Consider the following 13,473-nt stretch of genomic DNA (forward strand, 5'->3'; position numbering starts at 1 on the left):
ACGGATAAGAAAAGATCCAACTTCTGATTTTTATAACACTCTTTATTGCCCTACAGATTAAGCATCGAGACAATTTGTCAAGTCCTGATTTTTCTGACTTCATGCGTTTGACATTTCAGACGGTTAAGCCCAGTATTAATGAGCATGCATTATAACAAAAATAATATTGCACTGTTTTTTTATATATATTATGTGCAATCATTCAGTGAGCGATATATCATTCAGGTCTACTTATTTATAATCTGACTCTGATTTAACACTTCCACTTTTAACGCCCATTTCTGGTGTCCCCCGCGGTGATATTGCTGGAATATTGCTAAAAGCGGCGTAAAACCATACATACTCACTCACTCACTCACTCACTCACTCACTCACTCACTCACTCACTCCACTTTTAACATTCGCTCATAACCTTTCACCATGATATTATTCATTGCAACGTCGAAACACCGTACGCAACATTTGTCACTCAATCTGTCCAGATATGTATTATAATAAAAAAAACATAGAAATTTCACCGTTTACAAACGGCAATAACATCTTTACTCACCGACAACCAGAGTTTTCCATGTTTTATGCAAGTGTGACACTGCTTGGAACATTGTGAAGAGTGAGTGAGTGAATAGTTCAGTAGCAGAAACATTAGTGATATTATTTGATTGTATCGTACTGGTAACCGATGACATCAAAATGGTCTGCAGCGAGACATGTTTTACATGAGAGATATCACTTGATCTTACAGAAGCGATATTTCTTGTGGAAGCTAAGTTTGAATGATAAATGTTTTGCGTCACGTCGGCAATACTTCAGTGGTGCTGTCCATAGACAAAGTAATGCAATCATATTTTCTACTAAATGCTATCATCAAAGGACAGTGAAATAACTAGTAACATCAAATTGTTTTATTGAAACTAATTTGTCATTTACAAGTTATTGCAGCGTTAACATACTGTATTCGTACGATGTGTTGATATATACCGCTACAAAGAAATATGAGGACATCCCGTCACAGGTCATGTCGTGCAACCTCGAAAAGGTTGCCACGCGGGGCATTCCGGACGAAAGGGATGTTTCCAACATTTGTCACGGAAGAGGCTTCCATAACCCATGGAAAGTACTGCCATGCCATCTCGGCCACCTGTTAGACTTTCCAGTTTTCTAAACCGTTTTAAAATTTTGAATCGAGAATTTAGTCAAAATATATTTCAAAGCGTAGCCTGGAATGGAAGCCGTCATTTTGAACTTGTGCTCAGATCCTGAAAACTGCTATGTGATTGGCCAATGTCGACTTCCTGTTAATCATTTCATTGGTCGGTCAAAGTTCGCGGAAGGTCGTTCTGACATGATCTGTGGAGGGATGTTCTCATATCTTTGTGTATCGCAAGCGAGCAGTAAGATCTGATATAATGAGGTTGATATATGACTTATTGTGTATAATTGAATGCACATTTTCCTCCCACATGCAGTTTTGTAGGGGACAGAGACACGGGCTAGGTCCGGAGCAAATCTCACAAACCGTTCAACTTTACCTTATGACATTTTGCATGCACATCAGACATGCACTGAACTGGTGTTTTCGCTATTAAGGACATTTTTTTATTTCTTTTTTTATTTCAACAAGCTGGTTCAAAAGAGTGTATGGATCGTTTCCGGACCATTCAATATGTCTTGGTGAAACTTCGTAAGCAGATCAAATGTCATCAAATCCTCTTGGCATTCCAGGTTAAAATAGGTCCCCAGCAACCTATACCTGTTTTGAAAGCAGACCGGATTGGGTCGTCAGGTTTGGTGACTTGGTTGATGCAGTCTTTATAAACAAAGCAGTGTTAACAGTGTTTATGAGCAGCAATTCGGGAATTATTTATAAATAATTACTTTACTATGTTGTTCTGGATTAAGTGGTTAGAAAATAGTATATCGTTATGTGTCTGTTTATGTTGTGGGTTTATTTCTGTTCCAGCTAATGGAAGGGCTTGTGATTTGGAGTGACCTCCCTTAGTTGTTTCCAGGCCACGATCTGTCAAAGGGCTGGACACCTTCGTTACCCCTTTGTATAGAGAGCTCTGCAATGAGGAGTTTGTTTACAGTTGCCGAAGCATTTGTGGGACTTACTACATCATACAAGCTCCTTATGGAGGCCTGGCTGTACGATATATGAAGGGGCCTTCCACGATGTGACTTATCATTTGCTCAGCGCGGACGAGACACCTATCTGGACTCACCGAATGTTCTGCCTGTGTTGAATTCGCCATACTTCTAACCTTCTGTTTGATAGCGGCTTCAACTACTCTCGTTGGATAAAAGATTTATTCACAGAGCCGTACACATGTCTGACATCGACAATGCATGAATGTCAACAGACACATATATTCAAACATCAGGGGCAAACATCATTTCCGGTTAACATACATGTATAAAGCATATAATAGTGCCAATAAAACGTCCATAAAATATCAATACACAGTAACTTAAGTTTACATTCTAACAGCCTGCTTCCAACATTGGTTCCTAGATTCAAGAAAGGAGCAAGTACTTCATTGTGGACAGTCGGCTGTGACAAATTCTTGTCATTGGTGATGGTATCTATTTGCTCAGTGCGGACGAGACACCTATCTGGATTCACGGAATGTTCTGTCTGCTCCCAACATTGTTTCCTAGATTCAAGAAAGGAGCAAATACGTCATTGAGGACAGTCGGCTGTGACAAATTCTTGTCATTTGTCATGGTACTGACTTGTACAAGAAGGCTTGACGTATGTTGCTGCAGTCACATATTTGACCCATGGTGTTGCCTTTTATGATTGTAAACCCGGTCCTGTGGGTGTCAATAAAAATTGCTAAATATTCACTGATCTTGTGTTGTTATTTACTGATTTATATATTTACTGACAATATAGTTCTGTATGTACTGATATCTGGGTTAACTTTTACGTTTCATCTTTGGAATCAACACGTGACATTGTCTAACCTTGCTACGAGTGAAAAGCTCTGTCTATTGAAAAGTATCATTGCTCATTTACGTCCTTGGACGACACACACAAACCAATCAGGATTATGATTTGTTATGATTATTATGATCAGGTATATGACATGCTGTTTGTGATTTTATGCACATATTGAAAAGGGCGGGGTTATAGATGATTTTCTCTTCTTGTTTTATTAACGTCCGTCTCTGTATATCCTTGTAGAAGACACAATGTCGACACACATGACATCAACGATAGTCCATCATCTCCATGGTTACAGCTCCACGTACCACGGCTTGTAACTGCCCTCATCCGCAGCAGGAAACTAGCATCATATAAAGACGAAGAAGTGAGAACAGTTTATCAGGACAAATATGATCTTTGCCAAATATGAATATCACATGTGCACCAGTACAAATTCATGTTTGAATATAATCTTGCAGGCAAAGTTGGAGCTTGTTTCTTGATTACAGTGAGTCCGCTTTTAGCAATATTCCAGCAATATCACGGCGGGGGACACCAGAAATGGGCTTCACACATTGTACCCATGTCGGGAATCGAACCCGGGTCTTCGGCGTGACGAGCGAACGCTTTAACCACTAGGCTACCCGACCGCCCCTCTTGATTACATGGTATGTTTAATTATCTCTTTACTTTACATATTAAAATATATACATGCAGCAACGAGGGTTCTTGAGATCCTGGAACACAGTTAGGCTGGTTAGGCTCCTCATCCACTCAGGGCCCTTACCCCATCTACAGGCAGCCCAAACACCAAATGGAACTTTAGTAGTAGTAGTAGTAGTAGTAGTAGTAGTAGTAGTAGTAGTAGTAGTAGTAGTAGTAGTGAATTGCATTGTTTCTGTTGAGATTCAGCAGAAGTTCAAAGCATTGTGTTTTGGCAATGGTTAACTATAGACTAATCCTGCATGGTATGGAACTTTCTAGAAGGTAATTGGACTATATAAGTGGGCAAAATCGGGGCTCTCTCATCTCACATTACATCAACACCAGCGGTTGTGTGAAGATCATTGTTTTCACCCTGAATATCCAGCCAAGGTCTGTTTTGGAAACTTGACCACTGTTGGTGAATATTATTATCACCGATATTTGATTATTACCACTGCTATTGTATTTTATACTGCCATAGTAATTGTTATTTGTACTGCCACTCTGATGTGTACTGCCATACACAATTGTAGATTGTATAGCAGTTCTTCTTCTTCTTTTTTTCACACTGAATTCTTTTGCGTAGAGATTTTTGGGTTAACTTTTTATTTTTTGTTTTTTATTTGGAAGTCGACACGTAACAATGTGAAGATGATCAAATGAAAAATACGCCATTTATGAAAATTGTTGTGCTGTGACAAGTGTAAAAATACCGGTCTTTCGTGACAAACAGCTTCGACAAGCCAAATTTCTATCTATGAAAACAAACTGAAGACTGCATCAACCTGTATTAGTACACACGTTGCATGGCATATTCAATACTTGTATTGACGTATATAACGTTTTGTTCTATTCTGTTTGACGGAGCGAGGTTTGTTTGTTTCTTGTTTAAAGTACGCCGCACTCAGCAATATTCCACCTATATGACGGCGGTCTGTAAATAATCGAGTCCGGACTAGAAAATCCAGTGATTGACATCATGATAATCGATCCATGCAATTGGGATACGATGACATGCATCAACCAAGTCAGCGAGCCTTGACCACCCGATCCCGTAAGTCGCCTTTTACGACAAGCATAGTCGCCTTTTACGGCAAGCATGGGTTGCTGAAGACCTATTCTGACCCTGATTCTCACGGATCATGACGGAGCGATGATTATATGCGTAGTACTCTCACCTGTTTAGTAAACCTATCCTTACACGCCATCCTGATTTTTTCTGGCGTGGCTGGACTGTCCAGTTGGAAGGCCCGGCTCTCCCCCGCGTCCAGTCTTGCAGACTTGATGGCGTTCTTCATGGCGAAGAACACCGACGAGGCCAGAAATAGCGGCGGCTCACCTATACCCTGACAATCACAGATATAATGAGATAAGGTGAAATTGGGTTTAATGTCGCGTCCAAGATTATTGCACTTATATAGCGACGTGCAAGCACGTGTGTGTATGTGTGTGTGGCTGCTTGTACTTGCCGATTTATAGTGCTAGCCCACTGAGATACCATGCCGCAGTTTAACATGAATACACCACTCAGACACAGTATACTGACTCCGAGCCGACCAGTCCTTTTTTAGCCCCTTAATGTCGAGCGCCAGACAGGGTAACAACAAGTATCATCTTTTAACGTCTTTTGGTATGACGCGGCCGGGGATCGAGCCCCGGACCTTCCACTCCACTCTCCGGGCGGACGCTCTACCACTCTTACAGATATATGACTGCGGTCTGTAAATAATCGAGTCTGGACCAGACAATCCATTGATTGACATTATGAGCATCAATCCAATCAATTGGAATACGATGACATGCATCAACCAAGTCAGGGAGCCTGACCACCCGATCCCGTTAGTCGATTCTTACGACAATCACAGTCGCCTTTTACGGCAAGAATGGGTTGCTGAAGACTTAATCTTGCCCGGATCTTTCCAGACATCATTGCTATGAGTTTCGGGTAGTAATTTGGACCATGGCATCATTTACAGAAATACTCCACAGTGTTTTTGCCTGTCCCCATTGAAAAGGTGAGAGTAAAAGTGAAAGTGTGAGAGTACATTTGGGTTTTCACTGGTACTTCCTGCTGAAAAAACATCGACATTAATTTGTTTGAAAAAAAACTCAAATTTTACACCATGTGGCCCATGAGCCAGCAATTAGTTTCCTTTACTAAAAACTCATTGTTATTACATTGCAAAAACACAAACATTGATATCATGACACATTTGTTTCGTGTTTTTGTTGTGCGTGTTTATTGTTTAACATTCCAGTTATGTGACGGCGGCGAGTTTTACACATTCGGTGAATCTCATGAGCACGGGAATGGTGGTGACAGCATGATTTGCTATATCTCTGTAAGTCGAAAATATTTCCCTCAAAAGTGAGTGAGTGACTTGGGTTTAACGCCGCTTTTAACAGTATTCCAGTTATATCGCGGCGTGTCAGCTTCATGTGGGAGGAAAGCCCGAAGTGATGCAGGTCTCAGACGTTTACCACTTTGGTGAAACCCACGAGCACGGGTATGGTGCTGAAAAAATTAGAAACATAATCGGGGCGACGCGGGATTCGAACCTACAGTCATAGGTTTCTGGCGTGCCCAAGGGACGCAACTCTGTACAGCCAGTCGCGGTGCCTTAGATGAATAGCGAATCGTGGTGCCTCAGACGACTGGGCCACCCGTGCCCCCATTTCCCTCAAGAATCTGACCTTTGATGAGTACACTGCACGGGGGTTGACGCTGTCCTTGAGCAGCGTCACGTTGAGCTTGACTGGGATGTTTCTGAAACCAGGAATCTTGTATGTCCCCGGACCTCTTGTGAGAATAGAACCCGAAGGATTCGTCTTGTGTTGTTCTAGGCAGTACAGGCCATAGCCCTGGAACAATGTAGAATTAGAGAAAGAGGATGTTGGTAGGCCTTTCGACAGCAAATGCGCAGCAGCTGATACTCTGACAATTTTTAGAAAAACATACATTTACTTAAGGGTGAGTTAACATTCAGTCAGCCAGTTGGTTTTATTGATGCTTTGAACAGCCGAGTGAGTGAGTGAGTGAGTGAGTGAGTGAGTGAGTGAGTGAGTGAGTGAGTGAGTGGTTTTATGCCACTTTTGGCAATATTCCAAGAATATCACGGCGTGGGACAACAGAAATGGGCTTCACACATTCGATGCATGAGATGCTTGGGAATCGATGCTTTGAATAGTATTTCAGTTATGTAACGGTGTGTCAGCTTGACGTTAGGAGGAAGGTCTGATGTCGTGCCGGTCGTAGACGTTTACCACATAAGTGAAACCCGCGAGAACGAGTCTGGTGCTTGTAAACTTAGAAAAAAGTATCAAAACGCAAAGGGGACTCGAACCCCTGATCACAGAATTCTGGCACGGAACTTGGCACAGCGAATTGCGTCGCCTTTCATTGGACCACCCGTTCACTAGGCAATGTTTCAGCCAGGTACACGTAACGACTAAGCCTAATAGCAACCACTATATAATATGGAATGTTTGCACAGAATGGCAATTATATATAAATGGCAGGTCTTGATTGTTAGAGTGTTGCTGATAAGGTATATGCATATATCGGCTATTCCAGCTATACCAGGGATGCCTGTGAACAACTAAATCTGGACCGAGAACTGCAGTGGTTGATGGAATGAGCAACGATTTAAGCTCCGGTTAGGAGGACATACAATCAGCCACACTCCACGGGTAGAATGTGTCCCCAGAACCCCATTGTTGGTCGTAAGATGCCACGTAATTGGGAACCCGTGGGGGTTGCGGTTCAAAACTGAGCCTCAGCAACCAATGCTATTGTTGTTTGTTCTTCAACGCCGCACTAAGCAATATGCCTGCTTTTTGACGGAGGTCTGTAAATAATCAAGTATGGACCAGACAATCCAGTGATTGACATCATGATCTACGCAATTGGGATACGATGTCATACATCAACCAAAACAGCGAGCCTGACCACCTGATCCCGTTAGTCGCCTCTTACAAGCATAATCGCCTTTTACGCAAGCATTGGTTGCTGAAGACCTATTCTACCCCGGATCTTCACGGGTCCAGGAACACATGGACGTTAGAGGAGACGGAATTGATCGGGAGGACAGACTCGGTGACTTGGTTGATGACAGGACAACGTACCCCAACTGTCGTACTCAATAACATCAGTCGGTGATTCATCTCGATTCGTTATCATATATATAGCTTGAATATTGTTGATGAAACAACAAACACACACGTTGTGCCTACCAGATCCTGGAACCAGGGAACTGCATCAACTCACTTGCATGAACGCGCCCTCTATTTGCCCGATGTCTATTGCAGGATTCAAACTTTTGCCAACGTCCATAACTATGTCAGTTTGTAGAACCTGAAATCATTTATCACAGCCACGTTAATTATAGTGAGTGAGTGAGTTGGGTTTAACGCCGCTTTTAACAGTATTCCAGTTATATCACGGCGTGTCAGTTAAATGTTGGAGGAAAGCCCGAAGTGATGCAGGTCTAAGACGTTTACCACTTCGGTGAAACCCACGAGCACAGGTATGGTGCTGACAAACCTAGAAACATAATTGGGGCGAACCGGGATTCGAAACCACAATCATATATTTCTGTGTGCCCCGTTGGTTGAGTGGTTGGATGGTTTGTTGTTTAACGCCGCACTCAGCAATATTCCAGCTATATGACGGCGGTCTGTAAATAATCGAGTCTGGACCAGACAATCCAGTGATTAATATCATGAGCTTCGATCCACGCAATTGGGATCAATAAAATGCATCAACCAAGTATGCGAGCCTGACCACCCGTTTTGTTTGTAAAAATTATTTTAATTGTTCTTTTTCAGAAATGTTGATATTATTCGTTGTCATCAAGAACAAAGATTTCAATATCAACTCATTTATTGGATATCTTTCGACATACACGACTTCGATACATCCGGAATTTACAGAACCATCATATATGTATCCGCGTGTATGTTTTAATCAACATCGACCTTAAAGAAACTATAGATGTGGAGATCTAGATGTTGATTAATTTCAATTAAAATACAAAATTTATTATAGCATATTTTTTTTCTCAGGCAAAGGAGTTAACCGACTATCAAAGTCTAGTTTCCACCCTTGCCGAACTAGGCTGACATTCCGACAATCAGAATCCATGTCTCATATCACTTTCATTTGCTTCAGGGCGGTCGGATAGCCTAGTGGTTAAAGCGTTCCCTCGTCATGACGAAAACGCCGTGATATTGCTTGAATATTGCTAAAAGCGGCGTAAAACCATACTCACTCGCTCATTTGCTTCAAACAAAATGGTGGCGCCCAGTCATGACGATCTGATCGATAATCAAGATCTACAATTGTAATAAAATAGGTCTTACTTCGCGAAGTGCATCAAATCACGCGAGCTGCTTCATAATAAACCCGAAAAATAATTCAAAATATCTGTCGACGCCCAGTTGGCGGTACACATGATTGGCAAATCCTGCCGACGACCGAAATCTGCACGTTGAAACCCATGTTGTTTACGAACCGGATGTCTATTTCGTTACACGATTGTGATTGGACTATGAATAGACTCGTTAGTCCAGCCAAACTCCATAATTTCAGCCGAGTTCTGCAAGGGTGAAACTGGACTTTTAAACTCAGTTACCTCCCTTGCCACAGGAAGAAGGTCAAATTCAAATGTGGCGTGACTGCAATACTGTTCAGACTCACCTGGTGATCGCCGGTGAGACAGTCTATCTCGACCTCCGAGCAGGCCACGCCACACGTGAAGTAGTTGAACATTCTCCCCTTGTTTGTTACAGGATCGTGGTCCAGCCCTTCAGTTCTGAATCAAAGCCAAATTAAAATAAACTTTATCCCCTACTGTTCTGGCACCTTGATATTTGGTTTGTTTGTTTGTTGTTTAACGCCGCACTCAGCAATAATCCAGCTATATGACGGTGGTCAGTAAATAATCGGGTCTGGGCCAGACATTCCAGTGATTTATATCGTGAGCATCGATCCACGGAATTGGGATCGATGACATGCATCGACCAAGTCAGCGAGCCTGACCACCCGATCCCGTTAGTCGCCTTTTACGACAAGCATTGTCGCCTTTTACGGCAAGCATGGGTTGCTGAAGACCTATTGTACCCCGGATCTTCACGGGTCCGTACCTTGATAAGATATACTTAATCAGATATGAATTAATCAGTTGCATTCCAACTAATGTTACCATGAGCCAGACCAACAATAATTGAACTGAAATTCTATTTGTCACCAAATGTATCTTGCTGATATGGCATAACAGATTAACTATGGCAATAAGAAAGAATCAGGTGGTCCTTTCTTCTTTTGATTTGCATGTAAATATATAAATTGATACCGCGGCATTCGATTGGTGAACAGCCCATGAAAAACTACTCTTTCCTGATTGGCTGATAATAGAATGCTGAGGGCTTGTAATGCATTATTGAAACCATTCTGCTGTTAATGAGTAAATAAGCAGTCTGTGAAGATTTTATTGTTGACGTATGTATATTTACGAATTGACTTCACGATGCTTTTATTATTATTATTTTATGGGAGTATAAAGGAAACACATGTTGAAACGTGGAGTCTTTTGAAATCCCGATTTACACGTTTATATCCATATATAAACTCCAAATATATATTGAAGTCAATTCGTAAACAATCGCCCGCCGTGATATTGCTGGAATATTGCTAAAAGCGGCGTAAAACCATATTCACTCACTCACCCACTCACTTAAACAATCGTACCTATGATATCCTGCCGCTGAGAGGTGGACTCTGTCAAAGTAGGCTGTGTTGACCTGTAAATCATGTTGAGACACTTACGTCAACACAAGTACCACACACAGAAACATGTAAAGGTTCTACCACTTTGATAGACTCGTTAGTGATTACTTTTGAAACCTTGTCCTCAGCACTAACACAACCCGTTGATATTGAACTCAAATAACACCTCGAGGCCCACGGACTGGTCAAGACACCAGACACAGCATAAGTAGTCCTTCTTATTGGTCAATATAAACTGCTAGGCACAAGAAAGTATACACCCATGCACTGAGGATGAGTCAGTGAGGATGACCCACTCGATCCCGTTACTCGACTCTTACAGCAAGCATGGGAGCTGATCATGGACAAGACACAGCATAAGTAGTCCTTCTTATTGGTCAATATAAACTGCTAGGCACAAGAAAGTATACACCCATGTTTGTGGTGGCTAAAGATGAAAGGGGGCGGTCGGGTAGCCTGGTGGTTAAAGCGTTCGCTCATCACGCCGAAGACATCTGCCCTTGTAACTATCAGTATATTTCAGCTGTTTCTATTTTGAAGGAGCCAAATATGTATTGTCTTTCGGCGTACAATTGCGATTATTTCTGTTCAAAAATGCCTATAACGGTATATTTACATCTGTTAAAGTCATCATCATCATTATATATATAAACACTTTCTCAATCATCAGCAAACAAATGGATACTTCCAAATACTCTGGGGGCACGGGCGGCCCAGTCGTCTGAGGCGCCACGATTCGCTATTCGCAGAGTTGCGTCCCTTGGGCACGCCAGAAACCTATTATTGTGAGTTCGAATCCCGGTTCGCCCCGAATATGTTTCTAGGTTTTTCAGCACCATACCCGTGCTCGTGGGTTTCACCGAAATGGTAAACGTCTGAGACCTGCATCACTTCGGGCTTTCCTCCCACATTAAGCTGACACGCCGCGATGTAACTGGAATACTGTTAAAAGCGACGTTAAACCCAACTCACTCACTCACTTAATTGATATATAATGTTTTTGACATATTTCCTACATGTAGCATGACTATATTCTCACCCAGTCCTTAAAGGTTCCTTCTGGTTTCGCTTTTCTGTAGGGGGAGAGTCGCTTCGCCAGGATCTCACAAGCGTTCTGTTAAACATTGAACCCCTTGTGAAACGTGTTAAATATCTGTGGACTGTTATAATATTTCGTAATTCATTTGATTCAATGTCGCTTAACACAGTTATACGTTTGTTTGTTTGTTGTTTAACGCCGTCCTCAGCAGTATTCCTGTTATATGACGGTGGTCTGTAAATAATCGAGTCTGGACCAGACAATACAGTGATTGACATCTTGATCATCGATCCATGCACTGAGGATGAGTCAGTGAGGATGACCCACTCGATCCCGTTACTCGACTCTTACATCAAGCATGGGAGCTGATCATGGACCCGTGAAGGTCCGGGATAGAATAGGTCTTCAGCAACCCATGCTTGCCGTAAAAGGTGACAATGCTTGTCGTAAGAGGCGACTAACGGGACCGGGTGGTCAGGCTCGCTGACTTGCTTGATGCATGTCATCGTATCCCAATTGCGTGGATCGATGCTCATGATGTCAATAACTGGATTGTTTGGTCCAGACTCGATTATTTACAAACCGCCGCCATATAGCAGGAATATTGATGAGTGCGGCGTTAAACAACAACTAACCAAACAACCAGCTGATCATGAAGACCCACTCTAACCCGGAACACCATGGGTCAGTATCTCAGTTGTGCCATTGATAATAGGCATTTAGTTGGTAGCAGAACATGAATACACGACACTTTATAAGGATTGAATACAGCAAGTGTAGGCTTGTGCTTGAGATGCATGCAAAGATGTCTGTTAACTTTTGAGGACCAGTTTCACTCTGCCATCTTCCATGTCCAACGTACTGCTTATTAAACCGTGTATATATCCCAGGCAGAGTCTATTGAAAACCAATATGCGTTTTATTTTCTTAGAAATTTCGAATAAAGTTTGTCTGTCCTTCGTGAGTGAATGCTTGAAGTCCTTCGTCCCTTACACCATTGATTCACGAAGGACCGAAAATTTTCTAATTATTTATTCTTCTCTGTGAGTCTGAGGGGGTACAACCTGCACGGCTCCACCGTTGAGGTCCGAACCCGTACTAGCTGCTGTTGGACAGGTCATGTGGATTTTGTCCGTGCACGTGTCGTTGATGTACACTTGCGAGGCTGGGATCCCAAGGGCTCGACTGGCGACCTAAAACACAAAAAAAGTTATAATGGCGCCTCTTACATGTGAACAGCGTTACAGAACTCAATAATTAAAATGATATCTCTTATAAAACATTTCATCGTCACACTCTTGGTTCTTATTATTAACTTTGTTTGTTGTTTAATGCCACACTCAGCAAATATTCCACCAATATGACGGCGGTCTGTAAGTAATCAAGTCTGGACCAGACAATCCAGTGATTGACATCATGAGCATCGATCCACGCAATTGGGATACGGTGACATGCATCAACCAAGTCAGCGAGCCTGACCACCCGATCCCGTAAGTCTTACGACAATCATAGTCGCTTTTTTACGTCAAGCATGGGTTGCTGAAGCATTTTGTAAGCACAAGCAACGAGTGCTGGGGATAAATGCTGAACTTTCTCTCCACGGCGTTCATCACCCGCATGCATAGGCACGTGGTCCTGTGCACAGCGCACAGATCCCAAATAAGGTGAAGCTAAGCAACTTCGGTCTGGGAGAGTAGTTGGATGGGTGACCACGTTCAGCGGACTCCTGAGAGTGTCTAGGGCTTCGGTTCTGCCCCACCCTGAAGCACATATACCACATATGGTGTCTCCTTGGGCAAGTGACTTTGTTCGTAATGTGCCTCTGTTCACTCAGCAGTGAGTGGGTACCCGGTAGGATGAGATGGTAATGTGGCTTTTAACCTTCTAGCGCCTCACAGGCAGGGTTGTATACTCCCCAGGGAGCTGAGAGTGACAATCGAGTGCTCACTGATCCATTGACCGGGCTAATAATAGTGTAGCGCTATGAGCATCCACTCGGTGAATGGAATCTGG

At 42.6% G+C, this 13,473-nt stretch overlaps 1 protein-coding gene across 1 annotated transcript in view; it reads right to left on the reverse strand.

Annotated features, from left to right (window-relative positions):
* Nucleotides 1–887: 887 nt before the first annotated feature.
* Nucleotides 888–13,473, reverse strand: part of LOC124145701 (xanthine dehydrogenase/oxidase-like) — a 65,243-nt gene continuing 52,657 nt past the window's right edge. The window contains exons 29-36 of the mRNA XM_048401233.1: nucleotides 12,525–12,653; nucleotides 11,461–11,535; nucleotides 10,383–10,435; nucleotides 9,333–9,447; nucleotides 7,902–7,988; nucleotides 6,329–6,496; nucleotides 4,813–4,980; nucleotides 888–3,290 (exon numbers count right to left, since the gene is read on the reverse strand). Of these exons, the coding sequence (XP_048257190.1) occupies nucleotides 3,240–3,290; nucleotides 4,813–4,980; nucleotides 6,329–6,496; nucleotides 7,902–7,988; nucleotides 9,333–9,447; nucleotides 10,383–10,435; nucleotides 11,461–11,535; nucleotides 12,525–12,653 (846 nt within the window). The 3' untranslated portion in view covers nucleotides 888–3,239. The remainder of the gene's footprint in view (nucleotides 3,291–4,812; nucleotides 4,981–6,328; nucleotides 6,497–7,901; nucleotides 7,989–9,332; nucleotides 9,448–10,382; nucleotides 10,436–11,460; nucleotides 11,536–12,524; nucleotides 12,654–13,473) is intronic.

The sequence above is a fragment of the Haliotis rufescens genome, unplaced genomic scaffold (assembly GCF_023055435.1).
Source record: "Haliotis rufescens isolate VD_foot unplaced genomic scaffold, xgHalRufe1.0.p SCAF_21, whole genome shotgun sequence".
Taxonomy (NCBI): domain Eukaryota; kingdom Metazoa; phylum Mollusca; class Gastropoda; order Lepetellida; family Haliotidae; genus Haliotis; species Haliotis rufescens.